We start from the raw sequence: 20054 nt of genomic DNA, 5'->3' as shown, positions 1-20054 counted from the left end.
AGAGGAAATAAAACTCAACAGAAGAGAAAAAAAAGTGGTAGCAATTCAACTTCCTTAGTTCTTTCTTTGGATGTGGATAGCATTTTCCATCACTGAGGCCTCTGGGGATTACTTGAGCTCTCTTTGGAGATTGCCTTGTTATTTTGTTTCATTGGTTTTTTTTTTCCTTTATTTCCCCAGCGCTTAGCACAGTGATTGGTTTCTAGAAAGCACTTAAAATGTTTGTTAATTGATCAGAATGAGATACCAGGTAGGAGCAGAAATATGGTATGTCAAACATGTGATAAGTTTATGAAATGTTATATATGAATTATCCTTTTACATTTTTAAAATTCTAAATTGAGCTGAGAGAAATCTGGACTATGATGGGAGCAAGGGAGAGCAGATGTTTGCTGCACTTAAACCAACTTCCTAACTATTTTCCCAGGCAAGTGGGGCAAACTTTATACTTCCTCTACCTATCTTTACACATGGGGATCAAAACCTCATTTTTATAATATTAATAATGGTCCACACCAATGTAGCACTCCATTTAAAGATCTGCCTTTTTAAATTGTAAACTATTCATGAGGATGGTAAATATGCCTTATTTGTACAGAGGAATGAAAACTCTGCCAAGGCAGGTGCAAGGGTCACATCATTCATTGAACAATTTATATCTGTTGCCATTGTTTTAAAAAAGAAATCGTACACCACCCCTGCCTCCAGGGGAAGACCACTTGTGGTCATCTCTGAGCTGTCTTGTATGGCCAAATTTGGGATACCTGTAAGGAATGGATCATAAGGATAACAGGAAGGTTGGGTGTCACCAGGGGCGGAGTCCATCCAGTCTATAAAAGTCCCTATCTCCCAGGAGGCAGATTTCACTCCACAACCTGTCAGTAGACAGAGGATCCAAGTGTTCTGTCCTCAATCCCAGTCATGGATTTCTCTCGCAGAAGTTTCTATAGAAGCAGCAGCTCCTCTGGCCAGGCCAGTGTGGGCACGAGTGGGGCAACACTTAGGAAGGTGACTAAGCAAAGTTTCTATGCCCCCAGTGTCTATGGTGGGGCTGGAGGTCAGGGTACCCGGATTTCAAGCACCAGCTATATGGCCAACTATGGAGGTGGTCTCAGTGGAGACTTCTCTGTTGGCAATGAAAAAATCACAATGCAGAATCTAAATGACCGTTTAGCCAGCTACTTGGAAAGGGTGCATTCTCTGGAGCAGACCAACTCCCAGCTGGAAATCCAGATCAGGCAATGGTATGAGAAGAACTCTCCCACCTTAAGCCGGGACTACAGCACCTATTTCAAAACAATTGAAGATCTCCGAAATCAGGTAAGAGATGCTGGGTGGCTTTTGCTTTTTCTTTTTCTTTTTCTTTGGAGGCAATTGGGGTTAAGCAACTTGCCCAGGGTCACACAGCTAATAAGAGTCTGAGGCCAGATTGGAGCTCAGGCCCCCCTGACTCCTGGGCCAGCACCCTATCCACTGTACCACCTCGCTGCCCCTTGGGTGGCTTCTTAAGGAAAATCAGATCCATGGGATTTCTCAGAGAGATAGATGGAGGGCAATAATGTTGGCCACATAGGAATCATAGATCTAGAACTGGAAGGGACCTCAGCGGCCATCTAATCCAACAGCTTCGTTTTACACATGAGGAAACTGAGGCGATTGCCCAAGGTCATAGATATGACCATGAAAGGTGGGAATTGAACCCAAGTCCTCTGACTCCTCTTTTCTGTGTTGTCTGTGATAATGATGATTAAATTTGATCTGTAATTATCTCCTTATTTTGTGAGTAAGTTCTTACCTGGGTACAGCTTCTCAGTCCTAAATTTTGAGAAATGTGACAGTAGCTGCCTCTTAATTGCCTTGTTCACAACACTTTTCCCCAATAATTTCAGAGGCTTCCTTCACTCTCAGAAACCTTACCGATGAACACCAATATATATTGAATACTTATATAGATGAATACCAATATATACTGAATACCTATACAGATGAACACCAACATATATTGAATACCTATACAGATGAACACCAACATGTATTGAATACCTGTACAGATGAACACCAACATACGTTGAATTTCTATATACATGAACACCAACACATTGCCCCAGATATGAATACTGAGAATGCAATAAAACAGGGTGGGAAATGGTTAGCCATGCTTGGAAGAAGACTCAATAATGCCTGAATTTATTTTAAGCCTATTATCCTATCCTGGTCACCATTATTATTTTTTTTTCAGCAATACTAATTGGGAGGCAGTGACTCATAGTGGATAGAGCCAGAGATCCAGGTTCAAATCCTGGCTCAGACACTTACTGGCCTTGTGAATATTAGCAAATCTTTTAAGCTCTCTCGGCTCTAGTTTCCTCATCAGTAAAACAAGAATGATGTACCACCTACTTCACAAGCTTATTTTGGGGGAAAGTGCTAGATAAAGATGAACTGTTATTAATGTAAATCAATATTGTATCCTCTCCATTCTTATTTCTTGCTAATCTATTATAAGATTACAGCCCTAGCATTAGACAGATCCTCAGGAGTCCTATCTTCCAGCCTCATTTTTCAAATAACAAAGCAGACACCCAGAGAAGGGAAATTCCCCAAGGTTCACACAAGCAGGCTTCTAACATCAGTCTTCTGACTCCTGAGCTAGTATTCTTTCCACCTATGATGCTTCCAAGTCCCATCCACAAGAGCTGTAGTACACAGGAAAGGCAGGGCTTTCTTAGTTATCAATTCCAAGCCGTAGATACTTTGGCCTTAAAGAAAGCTTGTAGTCCTGGCAGTGAGCTTTTGCTTTTGATTATTAATAAAGCAGTAAGTTCCTTTTCACTATCTTTTCCTATTTAGGAATGATAGGCCTTTAAAGCAAAGGTTACTTATCTGTGAGTCCATTTCTCTAAAGATATATCTGATATCAGCCAGCTGAGTCACTTACAGAAAGCTCTTGTGAGAATCATGGTGGGGACTCAGGACTCCTCCCATAGCAGGCAAAAGGTATTCTAATTTTTATCTCCACTATCAGGTCATTCTCTCCAGGCTCCTTGTGAAAACCTATCTTTATTAAAACGATTTGAGCCCGGGAAACCATCCTTCTTACCCACATCCCTCTCTCCATACAATTTTCTGAATGAATTTTTCAGAAGGTCCAAGTATATAGGCTAACTCTGATTTTTATAGAACTTTTGGGAGATTAAATGAGATCCCATAAGGTATTCCTTCATGAACTGTGAAGCAATATGCCAATTGTAATTATAATGATTGGAAAAAAGCATTAATGTAGCTAGATAGACACAGAGAGATTTGAAAGGGCTATTCTCTAAGACATCTAATTAGTAAGGAATATAGATATTGCTGCTGGTGGTGGTGGTGTCACAATCAAAAAGCACTGAATTTGGAGTCAGAAGATTTGAGTTCAAATCCTGGCTTGGACATTCACCAGCAATGCGACTCTGGGCAATTTAATTTCTCTTCTTACTGTCCTTACTTATAAAATAAAGAGGTTGGGCTATGTGACATTCAAGGCACCTTTAAATCCTGGATCTATGAAGCTAAGATCTATAAATGGGGGAGGAGGAGGAAGAGTAGATGTATTCTCTAAGGTCCTCCTTTGTTTTTTTGGTGAGTCAGTTGGGGTTAAGTGACTTGCCCAGGGTCACACAGCTAGTAAGTATTATGTGTCTGAGGCCACATTTGAACTCAGGTCCTCCTGACTCCAAGGCTGGAGCTCTATCCATTGCTCCACTAGCTGACCCTCCTAAGTTCCCTCCTTAACATTGTCATACTATGAGATCTCTGTGAACCTCTGTAAAACAGAGATCATCATTTTACTTTGATGTGCAGTTTGGCCTCAAAGCTAGTAAGACCTAATAGTAACCTACAGGACTAGAGGTGATCCCAGATACAGCGGGAGACTTGACCTTTTCAAGCTAAGGTTTTTCCTACACCTAGGTTTGACTGAGGCAATGCACATTCAGTGATTAAGTCTAGGTAAGAAGGGAGGCAAAGAATGGCTTCTTTTACTTAGCCAAAAAAAAAAATCTGGGAGGGGAAGACCCTCAGGGTTTCTGGCCAAAAAAGGAATATTTACACTGGCTCTGAGCCTTCAGGATCCAACAGAAATAGATGACAGATAGGTGGCAACTAGTGATGGAGAAAAAAAAGAAGTTACACAAATTCATGTGTGTGTATATGTGTCTATAGAGAGAGCATCCTAAAAGTCTTAGACAAGTTTAATAGCTTAAAACTGTATGTAATAGCATAGCATAGCATAGAATATAGTATGGTATAGCACTATAGAAATGTCAGGTTTAGGGGGGAGGGGGTCCAGACCAGTGACTTCATCAGTTTGTGGAAACTTCTTCTACTAGAACTGTTCAGCAATTCCTCTGCAACACGTAATCTTAGAGTTGCCATGGATCACTGAGAGGTTGTTACTTATTTGTCCAACTAGCATTCATTGAGTGACTACTTCATGCCAGGCACTATGTTAGGCACAGGGGATACAGAAACAGGCCAGTGGTCACATAGGTAATTTGTGTCCTGGGTAAGACCTGAACTCAGGTCTTTGCCATGCTACGTCTCCAGCTATTATGGATAGAGATGTCATAGATGGTGAAGCAGCTTCATTATCTATCAGGAAGCCTTGGGTTCCAGCCTCGCCTCTGATTTATGTTAGCTTTGTGTACATGGGCTTTTCAGGGCCCCAGGCAAGTCCTGATGAGTCACTAATACTATGTGTGGGTAGGCAATGAAATCATTGGTTTGGACCAAGGTCAGTTAACAAGTATTTATTAAGCATCTAATATTCAGCAGGTACTATGCTAAGCACCAAGGGATGAATAGAAAGGGAAAGACAGCCCCTGCCCTTAAGTATCTTACATTATAATATGAGATAACATGTAAATAACTACCAATATGCAAGATATGCACAGAGTAACAGGAGGGACTGGGACAGGCTTCCTGCAGAAGGCAGGATTTCAACTGTCTTGAAAGAAGTCCGAGAAACTAGGAGGTGGAGGTATGGAGGAGGGAGGGAGACCATTGCTAAGGCATGCATGGAGACAGCCAGTGGGGTGGCATGTTAGAGGAAGTACAAGGGGACCATCGTGGCTGATCCTAATGCACGTGGAGGGAATAAAGTATGGGAAGACTAGAAAGTTGAAAAGGGGCCGGGTTGTAAAGAGCTTTAAATGCCAAACGGAGGAGTTTGTGCTTGATTCTGGCCGTAAATGGGAGCCAGTGAAGCTCTTTAAGCAGCTGAGATGGGATAATAGTATGAGAGCTCTAGGTTTGACATGCCAGGATGGGGATAGGGGCTGAATAGATGATTTCATTGGAACAGGATAAGGAAATTCCCTCTTGTAAGATAGGCTGACTCCTCTACAACTTAAAAGTCTTAGAAAGCTGCCTGAAGCACTGAAAGATAAATGACTTGCCCAGGGTCATATAGTCAATATGTATCAGAGCCAAGATTCGAGCCCAGGTCTTTCTACTTTGAGACTAGCTCCATATCTACTAGGCCATGCTGCCATTCAGTAGTTCAGACTGTTTGTAATTTCCTTTCACTTATTTTTTTTAAATACCTGATATGATTATTGTCTCCCAAATACCAGACTCTAATTTGAGGTAATTGTATTTTAAAATAAATTTAGCTACGGGAAGCTTCTAATCAGTTGTCTATTTCCCTCTCTCTATTTCTCTCTCAATCTTTCTTCCAGATTAAGGATGCCCGGCTGGCCAACACCCGTTGTATGCTGCAGCTTGATAACTCTAAACTAGCTGCTGAGGATTTCAGAGTAAAGTAGGTCTGGCCACAACTGTGAAACCTCTCTAAAGAATTATTTTATTTTAGAGGCAATCGGGGTTAAGTGACTTGTCCAGGGTCACACAGCTAATAAGTTTCTGAGGCTAGACTTGAACTCAGGCCTCTATCCTCTCTATCTGCTGCACCACCTAGCTGCCCCAAGAATCAATTTTCAATGAACAACTGAGCTCCTTGGGTTTATGGGAAAATAAGGTAGAGTCTGGTTTAATAAGCCTTTCTAGTTCCTCAACAATTCACAGAACTATTTATCTGAGAAGCAATTATCGAATCTTAGAAGTGACCTTAGATCTCATCTAGTCTATATTACAAAAATCCCTCTTATAGCTGTCTTGGCAAAGGGTTATCCAGTTTGTACTCTCAGTGACAGGGAACTCACTCTCTCAGAAGTCAAACCATTTCCTTGTTGGGCAGGTCTAGCCATTAGAAAGTTCTTTTTATATTGGATTGAAAGCTACCTCCCTGTAATTCTTACCCCTTGGCCCCATTCTGGATTCAAAACCCAGCTCTATCTGTGCAACCCTGAGAAAATCAAGACCTCTAAGCCTTATTTTCCTCCCAAGTAAAATAGAGAAAATGATACTTGCTTCATATTATTACGAGGAAAGATTTCCATGGACCTAAAAATATTATCAAATCTGAACTACAAAAGTAGGAGGAATGAAGGAAAAACTTGCTGTTTGGTCATGTATGACTCATGATCACATTTGGTCAAACATACAGGAGTGGTTTGCCATTTTCTTCTCCAGTTCATTTGACAGATGAGGAAACTGAGGCAAACAGGGTTAAATTATCTGCCCAAGATCTCACAGCTGGTAAGTATCTGAGGACAGATTTGAACTCAGGGAGATGAGTCTATCTCACTCCAGGCCTGGCACCCTATCCACTGCACTACCCAGCTGGCCCCAAAAAAAACAAAACTGAGGAAAAAATACTGAATCTCAAACAATGGAACAAGAGTTCCAAAAAAGAGACAGATTTAAAGATTTAAGAACTAGCTTACAGTAGCTGAGCACATTCAGATCTACAAACCACTCTCCTTATAGAAGCCTGGTGAGGTAAGTAATGCAAGTGTAATTATACTTCATTTTTCAGATGAAGAAACTGAAGCTCAGAGAAATTAATGACATTTCAAGAGTCACACAGCTACTATGTGTTGGAACTAGGGCTCGAACTCACAGATCCAATTTCTCTTTCTGCTAGATTTAGACCAGTGCCTAGCCCAGGGGTGGGGAACCTGAGGCCTTGAGGCCACATGTGGCCCTCTAGGTCCTCGAGTGCAGCCCTTTGAGTCCTTTTATTGAGGGGATTTGTTCTGTGAGATTTGGATTCAAAGGGCCACACTTGAGGACCTAGAGGGCCACATGTGGCCTTGAGGCCGCAGCTTCCCCACCCTGGCCTAGCCCTATAGAAATGCTTATTCCCTCCCCTCCCTTTTTATTAATTCAAAACTTGGCATTAATTAAAAATTTGCTTTACAGTGGGCCAAAGTTTACCTCAGAATTATCTTGAAATTATTATTATATTAATACTATTATAAGAAAATAGGACATGGTGGATAGAGAACTGGTCTCAAAACTGTAAAGACATGGAGCTCACAACCTGGCTCTAACATGGACTGTTTGACATGTAGCCAGTCACTTAACCTCTTTCTGGGGGCTCTAGGCAACTCTCTGAAACTATCAGTGGCAGAGAAAATGGTGAGCTTTATTGGCAGAGGGAATTTCCTCACTTGGGAGTTCCTTATACCACTAAAATCACAGGTCCATGCCCTATCCCCATCCCTGAGAATGGTATAAGTATAAACAAGCTAATTAAGAAAAAATATCTTTCAGGCCTTTAGAAACACTAATTAACATATGTTTACCTGCATGCAAGCACAGAACAAATCATTTTTATCTGCTCACAAAGCATGTTTAAAGACCATGAGGTATCAATCCTGACAGCCTTTACTGGCAGAAATTTTACTATAAGAAAATTGTGAAACTGTATTTCTCCTTTTTATTTTTATTTATTTTATTTAATTTATAATATTATGTTATTTATATAATGTATTATATTGTTTATATTACATTTTAATTTATTCTGATTTAATGTTTTAATTTTTTTAATTTTTTTAAAAATTTATTTAATGTTTTAAATTTTTTAATTTTATTTTTATTTAATGTTTTAAAATTCTGAACTAAACCCCCCAAATCAAGCATTTTCCTAAACATAGCAAACTACAGAAAGAGAGTTCTAAATGAAATCATGGATCTACATTTCGTGCTGTTAGCTTTTTAAAAATATATAATAAATTCCACACATTACTTTCAAAACTGTCCTGCTTGTCTGCACTTTCTTCTGAACTTCATTATTTTCTGTTTATTTCAAGAAACATTTGAATAGACCTCTTTTAGAAGACCTCAATATTACTAAAGCCTCTTTTGGCTTCCAAATTCAATTAAATTTGTTTCTCCTTTCTTTCTTTCTTTATGGAGTAAAACAAGCATTTCCATAATATAGCATAATAAAAAAGATGATTGCACATGAAACTGCAAACCTATTATCTACAATTTGCCATTCCTTTAAAATACATAATAAAGTTGTGTGAATTTCTTTTTTTTTCAAAAACACAAAAAAGGGCTATAATTCAGAGGCTTTGTTATTTGAGATCTCCCTTCTCCCAAGCAGTTTATATGGGTGAGATTTCACTACAAAACTGACCCAAATCATCTTTCCTTATTCCCATCACATCGTGAAATCGCATTGTACTGATATAGTAATACAACTGATTGCCTAGCTCAATGCCTTATTTGAATGGCTTTCACATGGAGGACAGATTAGACTTACTCTGTTTAGCCCCAGAGGAGAGCTCTAAAACAATGGATAAAAGTTTCAAAAAGGCAAATTTAACTGGATGTAAGGGAAAATTTCTGTAACAATTCTTATTAACCCAATACAGAATAGGTGGTCTTGGGAGGCTGAGGAATCCCCTCACTGGAGGGCTTCAAGCAAAGATGATGCAAATGCACATATTAGAGGGTTTTCTTTTTCAGGAACAGATTGGATGAGATGAAAATTAGCATAATAGTCACAACAACAACAACAATAATAATGATTTGTAAAGCACTTACTATGTACCAGGTGCTATGCTAAGTACTTTGTAATTATCTCACTTGATTCTCCAACACTGGGAGATATGTGCTATTATTATCTCCATTTTATAGATGAGGAAACTGAGGCAAACAGAGGTTAATTGCCCAGGGTAACATAGCTAGTAAGTATCTGAGGATGGATTTGAACTCAGGTCTTCCTGACTCCAGGCCCAAAGTTTTATCCACTGTGCCCCATAGCTTCTAACCATGAAATCCTAGGATAATAATAATAGCTAACATTTATATAGCACTTCCTATGTGCCAGGCGTTATGCTAAGTGCTTCACATTTATTATCTTATTTGATCCTCACAACAACCCTATCATTATTCCCATTTTACAGATGAGGAAACTGAGGCAAATAGAGGTTAAGTGATTTGCACAGGGTCACACAGCAAGTTAAGTCTGAGGCCACATTTGAACTCAGGTCTTCCTGACTCCACGCCCTGGTACTCTATCTACTGCACCATACAAATACTGGGAAGCTTCCAGAAAAAAAAAAGCCTCATTACTTTATAATCATATCACAAAGATAATAGCCAACTACTATATGGTCTACTCCCTCCCCAAACCCTCCCCCTGCAGTTACTCCTCTGTAGCCTATATGCTCCTTCCTCCTTTCCTAGCAACAACCTCACGGTGTCCCAGGGTCTCCTACATTTCTTCCCTTCTGGGGCCTTATCCCCTAGGGTCTGAAGTCTGTCCTTGGCATCTCTCACCATGTTCTTCCCCTCTCCCCTTCCTATTTGTCTTAGAAAAGAACAGACTGCTCTCCCATAATTGCCCCCATAATTGTTCCTTACAGCTCTGCTTATCTTACAGGTATGAAACTGAGCATGGAATGAGAATGGCTGTGGAGGCTGATCTCCACAGACTGCATAAAGTCTTTGATGATCTCACTCTGCAGAAGACAGACTTAGAAATACAAATTGAAAGTCTGACTGAAGAACTGGCTTTCCTCAAAAAAGCCCACAAGGAGGTGAGAAAAAGAGCCATCTTCTAGTCCAGGTGCCCTGTGAGCCCTTCCAACAGAAATCTGACTCAACAGAAGAGATTCTGGGATTGATGACGCTTATGTTTTTGTCATTTTGATCCATTTTTAGCTTTAAGGCCAATGCAATAAGGTCTTTAGGCCACCGGTGTTTCCTCAAGCTAGCTAGAGGTACAAGAATGAACTTAAGAAAAGAACTGATGGCGATGCTGTTTCTCTTAGGACGTTGCTAACCTGCAAGGACAGCTGGGTAAAACTGTCAAAGTGGAAGTGGACGCTGCTCCTAGCCATGACCTCGGAACCATCATGAATGAAATGAGGCAGAAATATGAAAGCTTGGCACAGAAGAATCTTCAGGAGGCCAAAGAACAGTTTGAGAAACGGGTGAGAAGGAAGACCACATTTCCAGATGGTCCCCAAAAGAGGAAGCAGCTTAAATGACTTTCTTTTTTTTCTTTGTGCTTTTTGACTTTTAGGTTGGAAGTCTGCAACTAGAGGTGCAAGTGAGCACCAGTGAGATAAAGACCAATGAGGCTCAAGTGACCGAGCTGAGACGCACCTATCAGAATTTAGAGATAGATCTCCAGTCCCACTACAGCATGGTAATGTACACATGACATCATATCATGCAACATAATATAATCTGGCATATGCTAGTAACCTTTTTTGTAGTTATTCTTCCAAACCTATTAAGTCGTTGGTATGAGTGACTCCTAGTATGGAAACTCCCTCCACTAGTGCAGATTAGCAACTCATCTGTAACTTAGAGACAGAAAGTTACCTGGCAGTTAAGGGACTTGCCTACCAGGAAGTCATCCCAGACTGTATGTATAAGAAGTAGGATTTGAACCCAGGTCTTTCTGACTCCAAGGTCATCCCTCTCTCCATTACACCATTCTGGCTCTCATACTTTTTAACATATATAAATATATATGTGTGTACACATACACATATACATACATATACATATGCATATATGTATGTATATGTGTATATATACATACATACATATATGTGTGTGTGCATGCCAGTGTGATGGCATACAATATACGACATATAATAAGCTGTACTACTGGGGACAGTTTAAATTGGTAATTCCATTAGTACAGGAAACTCCCAGTAGGGGAATTTCCTTCACTGATTATGTATATCATAGACGTTCAATTATTTTTTAATCATGTCCTATTCTTCATGACCCCATTGTGGGTCTTCTTGGCAAAGATAGTAGAGTGGTTTGCCATTTCCTTTTCCGGCTCATTTTCATAGATGAGGAAACTGAGGCAAACAGGGTTAAGTGACTTGCCCAGGGTCACAGGGCTAGTAAATGTCTGAGGCTGGATTTGAACTCATGAAGATGAAGCTGCCTCATATCTTAGATGACTCCTCATTTATAATTTATAGTCTTAGAGTGTTCCCCGAGGCACTGCGAGGTTAAGTGACTTGCCTATGGTCACTTACCATATGTCAGAGTTAGAAGTCAACTCAGGTCTTCCTGGCTCCAAAGCCCTGTAGACACTATGCCACTCTATCTCTCAAGACACAATTATAGTATAATATAATATTGCTTATAGGTACAATGGGCATAATGATTATTTTAACGATCTGTATTAGCACAGTGCCCTGTATCTTTATATTTGTCCAGTTGAAAGAGGTTTTTATTATTTTAAATAATAATTATTATTTAAAATACTAGTTTTAAAATTATTGAAAATATTTATTTCAAAATTGTAGTTTAAATAAATTTCAATAATTAATGATAATTAATAGCATTACTTATAATTAAAATTAATACATTTTAATTAAACTTTTAAAAAAATAAACTTTAAAAATCCCTCATTCTGTGGATCAAGTCTTTTTAAATGAGTTCTTAACCTTTTTTTATGTCATGGCACCTTTTGGAAGTCTGGTAAAGCCTACAGACTCTGATATATCGCCAGTTAGATCACACAAACATCTGTAGATTGTAATCATGTGTGATCTAGGAATAGGTCTAATAACTACAGTAATTTCAAAGTACTGATGAGAGTAAATGATATTTTGAGATATTTGCAACAACTATAATGTGCTATGAAAATATTTGTAATTTCTATGGGCCACAAAACCACAGATACTGCTCTTACAGCAGTTTGTTGCCTGCATTCATAACTGAAGGAAGTTCAAAGTCTAAGTTAGAAGTTAATGAATATAAAGATGTATTTCCCCACCCTTCCATGGGAGTTCACAAACTATCTATCCACAGAGCCCAACATTGGATCCTATGGCTTAGAGGAAAGTGTTAGCAATAGTCAGAAGAAGATCTGGATTAGAATTCTAGTACTGTAATTACTAATTGTGTGACCAGAGAAATTAATTTTTTTTGGACCTCTGTTTGCTCATGTGTAAAATGCAGGCAATGATGCTTACACGATCTACTTAACGAGGTTACAGTGCAGAAAGTGCCTTGCCAACCTTAAAATGCCACGTGTGCTACTCGGATTAAATCCGTTCTTTCTCCATTGAATGTAGAAAGAGTCTTTAGAGCGCTCCCTAGACGAGACCAAAGCCCGTTACAGTTCCCAGCTGGCTCAGATTCAGGCATTAATAAACACTATAGAGGCCCAGCTGATGCAAGTCCGATACGACACAGAAAGACAAAACGAGGAATACAACGCCCTCCTTGACGTCAAGACCCGCCTGGAGATGGAAATTGCCACTTATCGCCGCCTCCTGGAAGGAGAGGATGTCAGGTAAGCATCACCTCTGGAATCAGCCAGCCTCCACTACAGCAAAGGCTACTGTCGAAGTAGTTGAGCCTGAAAGATGGAGGAGAGAGAAGCCAGAACTGGACTACCGCTGACTTACAGTGCTGTCAGAACCAGCACAGTTTGTGACGTAGGTGTCTTAAGGCTCAGTTCTGAGGAAATTTGCATATCTTTGAATAAAACTGAATATGAACCATTTCAAGGAAACTACTGTTTCGAAAAGTAAAAGAATTATTGAAAGGATATTGAAGCTAATAGTCTCCCTCCCCTCCCCCTTCACAGATTCCTCCCACTCCCGCCCTCCCTCCCCTTCCCCTTTTCCTCATCCCCTTTCCTTTTCCCCCTTTCCTCCTCCTTCACTTTCCTCTCACCCTTCCCCGGCTTTCTCACCCTTCCTCCTTTTTTCTTCTCCCTCCCTCTCCCCTTTTCCCCCTTTCCCCTTTCCTACCTGTTCCTTCTCTTTCCTCCTCTCCCTTCCTCTCCCCTTACTCTCACCCTTTCCATTCCCCTTCCCTCTCCCCCCTTCTTCCTTTCCCCTTCCCCTTCTCTGGCCCCCTCCCCTCCTTTTCCCCCTCCCCTTCCATCTCCTCCTTTTCTCCCTTTCTCCCTTCCCATTCCCTTCTCCTCTTCTTTCTTTCTTTCTTCTTCTTCTTCTTTCTCTTCTTCCTCTCTCCTTCTCTCTCTCTCTCTCTCTCTCTCTCTCTCTCTCTCTCTCTCTCTCTCTCACACACACACACACACACACACACACACAATTTAATCTTGAAAAATATTGCTAAGTTAACATAATCTTAAACCAGGGATTGTGAACATTTTGGGGTGTCCTAGACCCCCTTTGGCAGTCTAATGAAGTCTAGGAACTCCTCAGAATAATGTTTTTAAGTGCATCACAATTAAATGCAATAGATTATATTGAAGGAAACCAATTATACTGAAGAAGAAATGGGATTTATGTTACTCATCCAAATTCAGAGACCCCTTGAAATCTATTCCAAAACCTATTATGAGCCCATGGACTCCAAGTTCAGAACCCCTATCTTAAAGAAAGGTCATCATTTTGCCCCAATATAACATGTCCTATAGTGCAGAGCAAAATGTATTTGTAATATGGACGGTCAAACACCAAATATTGAACAGTGGGAAGACCTGTTTGCGTGGATGATGCTAAACTTGTTTTTGTTTCTTTTTCTTTCCTCCAAAAAGACCTGAGAACTTCCAGTTAAACATGATAGATGAAAGAGGTAATTATTCTGCATTGGGCTTTTTACACACGTCACCTGGAACACTGAATTCCAGAGCCAAAGCTAGAGGAGGGTAGTTGGGGTTTTGGGCTGATCTGGGGTAGAGTTGAGGAATAGAGTCAGAATTCATTGGGATCTGTAGCCAAACTCTCTAGGACATGGGCCATCTCATCGATCTGTGCAATTGCAACCAATCAGAGAAGACTATCCTCTGTGACACCCAACCCCACAACTGAATTTTCCCCAGGCACCAAAATTTCTGGTTATGGTTCTGCTGAACTTCTACTCACATAACTTACCAAGAGCCAGGAATAATGTAGCTCAGTGCTAAAACACCCTGATTCTATGACGTCTGTATCAAAGCCTGACATTCCTGAAAATAATATAAAGAACACCCCAATCACCCTCCACCAGGGAAAATTTAACTTTCCTTATAATAGAGGTAGGGAAAGGAGGAAATTGCAAAGTATACATTAGAGCTTTCTGTGATTTTGAAAGAAAAGGATCAGTTTGGCATATGTATTTTATTCTAGTTATTATTATAAACCTAAGGAGAGAGTTGGTCTATGGAATTCAGTAGTCTGCTGCATTTTCTGCCTTCATCTATAAGACTCTTCCATCAAATTCTCATGCTGGGTATGTAGGCAATAGTAGGTTCTCACAGGCTAGGCCAGTGGATTATAAGCTATGTCAGATCTCACCAAACTGGAAAGTTTTAGACTAAAGCCCAGTGATAAATGAAGGGCTGAACATGGTATGGAAGGGCTCATCACCTGGGTGGCTGTCAAGAGACAGATTTCTCAGCAACAGCAGCTCTCTAAAACTGTCTCCTAAGGTGTGGAGGATTGCAATCTGCAATAGCAAAATGATTACCCACACAAATGAAATTGTCTATCCTTAAAATATATGTTTAATTCCAATCTGGTGATTTGTGTGATAATCATGTGTATGTGTATGCAAGTGTACTCATATATATATATATATATATATATATATATATATATATATATATATATATATATATATATACATATATATGTATATATATACATATATATATATACATATATATGTATATATATATACACATATAGATTTATGTATCTTTATCTGTCAACATATGTCTATACATGTGCATACATACCAGTTATAGACACATATATTGTGTATGTATACACACATGTGTACATATGTATGTATATGTCTGTGTATATATATGCATACATATAGTCAAAACTCTTGATACATATAGACATTGCACTTAATTTAAACACAGCTATCTTTTCAATGCTTACTCATATATAGGCATTGCCCAGCGTCATTAAGATATAAGTAAATAAATTAGACAGATCTGGGATTCCTTGTATTAATTAGTAAACAGATGGAAGGTTTGAGCATAGTCATTATGTAGATGAGATAGTAATTAATTGGGTGGTACATTCGATTAGGTTTCCAAGATTAGTGAAATGCTATTCTTTGTAGCAACTAATTAAGATCATATAATTATATGAATTAAGATCATATTAAACTAACTGGGTGAATTGGAATGGTAAATTAAAAGCTCTTTTAAAGGAGATTGTTGCTGAATTGTTTTAGTAGTGTCCAACTCTCCACGAACCCATTTGGGGTTTTCTTGGCAAAGACATTAGAGTAGTTTGCCATTTCCTTCTCTAACTCATTTGACCAATGAGGAAACTGAGGCAAACAGGGTTAAGTGATTTGCCTCCGGGTCACACAACTAGTAAGTGTCCAAGGCGGGATTTGAATTTAGGAAGATGAGTCTTCATGACTCCAGACCCAGCATTCTATCCACTGTGCTACCTAGCTGCCCACTCTTTTAAAGAAATATATAAGTACAAAATAAGGCTAAGTTAAAGTTTGGTAATATGAGTTGGTGAGAAGAGGTATGGCATAGTGAGTGGAGGAGCCAGCCTTGGAGCAAGATAGATCTGGGTTCAGGTCCCACTTCTGACAAATACTATGTGATCCTGAGCAAGACATATAACCCCTTAGTGCCCCAGGCAGCTGGCACAGTGGAAAGAACTCGGTGTAGAGTTCGGAGTCTTGAGTCCAAAATCTTGCCTTAAATGTAGGATTAACCTCCCTGTTTAGTGGAGGTTAAACTCTTCAGTTCCTCATCTGTAAAATGAGAGAGTTGGAATAAATGGCCTTTGAGATCCCTCCCCAGTCGAGATCTACGATCCTAGCATGGTAAATTACAGATGAGTTGTCAACGAATTCCCCAACACTAATGAAAGACAGAGGGACAGTGAGAGAGACACAGAAAGAGAGTCAGAGACAGAGAGAGACACAGAGACAGACACACAGAGAGACAGAAGGACACAGAGACAGAGAGAACAGAGACAGAGAAATGTGAATGGCTAGATTTACGTGCATGAATAAAACTTTAATTAAAAAAAGTTCCATTTGTATCTCTCATCCAGAAATAAAGAAAACCAGGAAGATCAAGACAGTTGTGGAAGAAGTAGTAGATGGCAAAGTCGTGTCATCTCAAGTAAAAGAAATGGAAGAGACGTTATAAGCAGCTACAAAAAGAAGGCAGGTTCAACAAATCAGAAAAACTTGATCAAACTTGACAACATTCTATTACGAAAGTCCCTTTCAGAAAGCCTAGTGGCTGTTTTATAGTAACAAGAAATAAGAAACTCATTGATCATACTCTTCTATGGGAGTGAAAAAAAAATGCCCTCTGAATATTCTTTTCACTCAGAACATTTGCAAGAATATTGCAAATAAATTGTTAGTACAATTGGTGCAAGGAAATTTAAAGCATCTTTGCTGCTTCCTTGACTGAAAGTTGTGGACCTTCTAAACATGAAAAAACCCTAATCTTATAGATATAGATATAGATATCTATAAGATATAGATAATCTTACAGATACAAAAATAAATGGAAGAAAAATCTCTCTTTAGTTTTTTTTTCCCCCAAAGTGCATATAATATTTTTTTTGTACTCTGTTTCCTCATCATGCCTATTTCTCTTACAATCTCACTGAATTTCAAAGGTCCGGATCTGTCAATCTCCTCTGAATTAGGCTTCTATTTCTTGCCTCTTAACCACCTACCATGGCATATTTTTAAGCATTTGACTCATAGTACATGCCTAGGAGATTAAAAATGGAGGGCACCATATTTGAAATGAGCATCTAAGAAATTGTCAAGGACCCTAGCCTCTCACAAAGTGAAGTAATGACTTCCGTTATACTCTTGTCAATAAACCATATGATTCAGTGACTCGTTATTATCTTGTTTTGTGAACTGAAAATGTATATACTGTTAACCTTTTTGCATTCAACTTACAGACAACTATCTTTTCAATGCTTAGAGGTAAATGGTATCACAAATCAATAAACTAGTTGCACTGCGGATTCTTTGTACTATTGTGTAACAAACAAGGTTTGAGCAAGGTCATTTTGTAGGTGGTATGGTAACTAATTATATGGTGCATTTGTTCAGGTTTCAGAGATTAGTAATGTCCTTTTCTTTATGGTAACTAATTTCATATGGAAGTATGCTGATCCTAAGCTTACATTAACATGATATTACCTAACATTGACCACATATAAGCTAGTGTTAACATCTTCATTTACCTGTAATTGACCATTCATCAGATACACTTATTAACATCCTACACTTGTGAAGCTGATTTTCTGAACCTATGTTAGACTTTACATTTTCCCTAATGAAATTCATAGCATTAGATTTAGCCCAATTCTCCAATTCAATTCTTTTTCACCAAAATATAGATTTCTCTATAATTGTCTTTAAATTATGATACCTGCAATTTCTCCAGTGTTAACTTCCAAGAAATGTGGCCAAATCTGCACAGAGACCTAGGAACTAGATGATAAGAGTTTTGACCTCCAAAATCCACCAAGGATAATTGAGGGAATATGACTTCATTCATTTTTCCTTCTTGCATCGATAAAACATGGAACTTTTACCTTTTTATTACTTAATACAGGTATATATAGCCATAAATTTTGGCAAAATTCTTTGAGATTCTTGAGAATAGGCAGCTTTATGATTCACTATGGTTACTATTAAAACATCCAGTTGTTTTATGCTAATTAATCCCATTGGAATCCAGAATGTCAGATCTATGTCTAGGCTCTACGTGGGAATGGGAGAATTTTTCTTCCCCACTTTAGTTCTGAAAATTTTTGTTATATAGATCCCAGGAGAGTTGGAAAGGAAGAATGAAAATCAAATAAATAATGTAATAAGTTGAGTGCCTGAATACTCACCACCTTTAAAATTAGAATACATATGTGGCCATTTTGTCCTCAAAATGGCTGACCAATTTTTGTTACCACATAGATAAATTCTGAGGTAATAAAAAAGATTGATGAATTTGCAGTTAGATGCCCTGGGTTCGAATCCTGATTTCTGAGCCACTCATTAGCTACTGACCTTTAGCAAATTTTTTCACCTCAATGAAACTCAAGGTCCACTGACCTTTCTACTGTTCTATCAATATCATATTAACAACTTTCTCTAATTAAGATACCATTTGCAGGGCAGGTAGGTAGTACAGTGGATAGAGCACCGGCCTTGGAGTCAGGAGGACCTGAGTTCAAATCTGGCCTCAGACACATAACACTTACTAGCTGTGTGACTCTGGTCAAGTCACTTAACCCCAACTGCCTTGCCAAAAAAAAAAAAAAGATCATTTGTTCCTAAGTAAAACTTTTTTTTTTAATTAGCCAAAGATTTTCTAAACTTTTGAAGAAAGTTATGGATTCTCACACTAAACTTACTGCTCCCCTCTCTAAGTCCAACACAAGTCTTTCTTCCACTTAAAATTCCACCAGCCTATTGCAATAAACTTACAAGCCTGAAGTTGTCAAGTTGTCAGAAACAATTCTTTTCATCTCTCAAAACTGCAAAAAAAGAGAGAGCTAATTGATTTCTATTATGCAAAAATAGTAGTAAAGGAGATTTCCACTGACATTTGCTTTATGGTTGTAATGAGTGAGTCTGTTCACCACATATAATTGGATTCAGAACAAATTTTCATCAAAATGTCTATGGTGTCATCTTTATTAAAGTTAAATGAGTCTGAAAGGACATTTTAAAAACCACTGAAGATTAAAGAAAAGTAAGTTCTGTCAAGTCAAATAACTTCAGAAGCAGAAAGCAAAATGTTAGTCCCAAATGTACTGTATATGCACTTTTTGTATTTGCATATGCATGCATACATGCACCTACACATATATAGTATATTTAGGGCTAAAGTTTTATATTTTCTTTTGAAAAATACTTATGTACTTTATGGACACATTCAAATATTGAATATTTAAATGGAACTATTATCTGAGTGATGTGGATATTCCTTCCAATGATGCAGATTCAAATGTATCTATGCCTGACCATTCTGTGAACCCTGTCCCTCCCATAAGTTTTCCACAAGGGGTCCATTCAATACAGTAAGGGGTTTCTAAGCCTTTTCCTGGTATCACAAGGATACCACTGAGTCACAAAGGCAATATACTGTGATCCCCTTCTCTTACTATAAGTCTGTCTTCTTCTTTATTAATAAATTTCTGGGCAAGAATATTTCCAATGAGAAGAATTAAGGAAATTTTCATAGGAGGCAATATATGAGTTGAACTTTGAAGGAAGAGAAGGGCTTTGACAGCCTAGGAAAAGGAAGAAGTAGATTCTAGGAGTGGGAGATGGCTTAACTCCACCAGCTTTTCTTGCTGGGGTTACTGTGGTAGGGAAAAGAAGGGAGATTGGCCAAACTTAGTTGCCAAACTGAATAAATAGAGAAGGAAATATCATTCCTGGCCAGCAGGAAAACTTGAGCACGAAGGAAGAAAAACCAGGGAACCAAGGTGGTGAGCAAGACATAGAAGGCCTTATGTGGTCAACTTACAGCCTCCTATGATAAGACTGATTCCTCTGGGCAAGACCCAGGTCACCAGAAGAAGCACCAAAGAAGCACAAGAGGCTGGAGAAATGATCAGAGTAAAGCATTAAAGAATGAGAAAGAAAGTATCCAGATGACCTTCTCTCTGAACCATGAAGTGAAGGCAAATTACTCTGAGTTCCTGAACTCTCAACTAACGTGGCTATGATCTCTTGGAAGCTATGAT

At 38.8% G+C, this 20054-nt stretch overlaps 1 protein-coding gene across 1 annotated transcript; it reads left to right on the top strand.

Annotated features, from left to right (window-relative positions):
• Positions 1-691: 691 nt before the first annotated feature.
• Positions 692-17319, top strand: LOC110215950 (keratin, type I cytoskeletal 20). Its single transcript, XM_020997816.2, has 8 exons — positions 692-1320; positions 5721-5803; positions 9782-9938; positions 10173-10334; positions 10427-10552; positions 12456-12676; positions 13895-13932; positions 16377-17319. Exons 1-8 carry the CDS (start codon positions 922-924, stop codon positions 16472-16474), a joined length of 1284 nt encoding a protein of 427 aa, XP_020853475.1. The 5' UTR covers positions 692-921; the 3' UTR covers positions 16475-17319.
• Positions 17320-20054: the final 2735 nt, after the last annotated feature.

This window comes from Phascolarctos cinereus, unplaced genomic scaffold (genome assembly GCF_003287225.1).
Source record: "Phascolarctos cinereus isolate Bilbo 61053 unplaced genomic scaffold, phaCin_HiC Scaffold_5;HRSCAF=322, whole genome shotgun sequence".
Classification (NCBI taxonomy): Eukaryota; Metazoa; Chordata; class Mammalia; order Diprotodontia; family Phascolarctidae; genus Phascolarctos; species Phascolarctos cinereus.
This window is presented reverse-complemented; position numbering and strand designations above follow the sequence as displayed.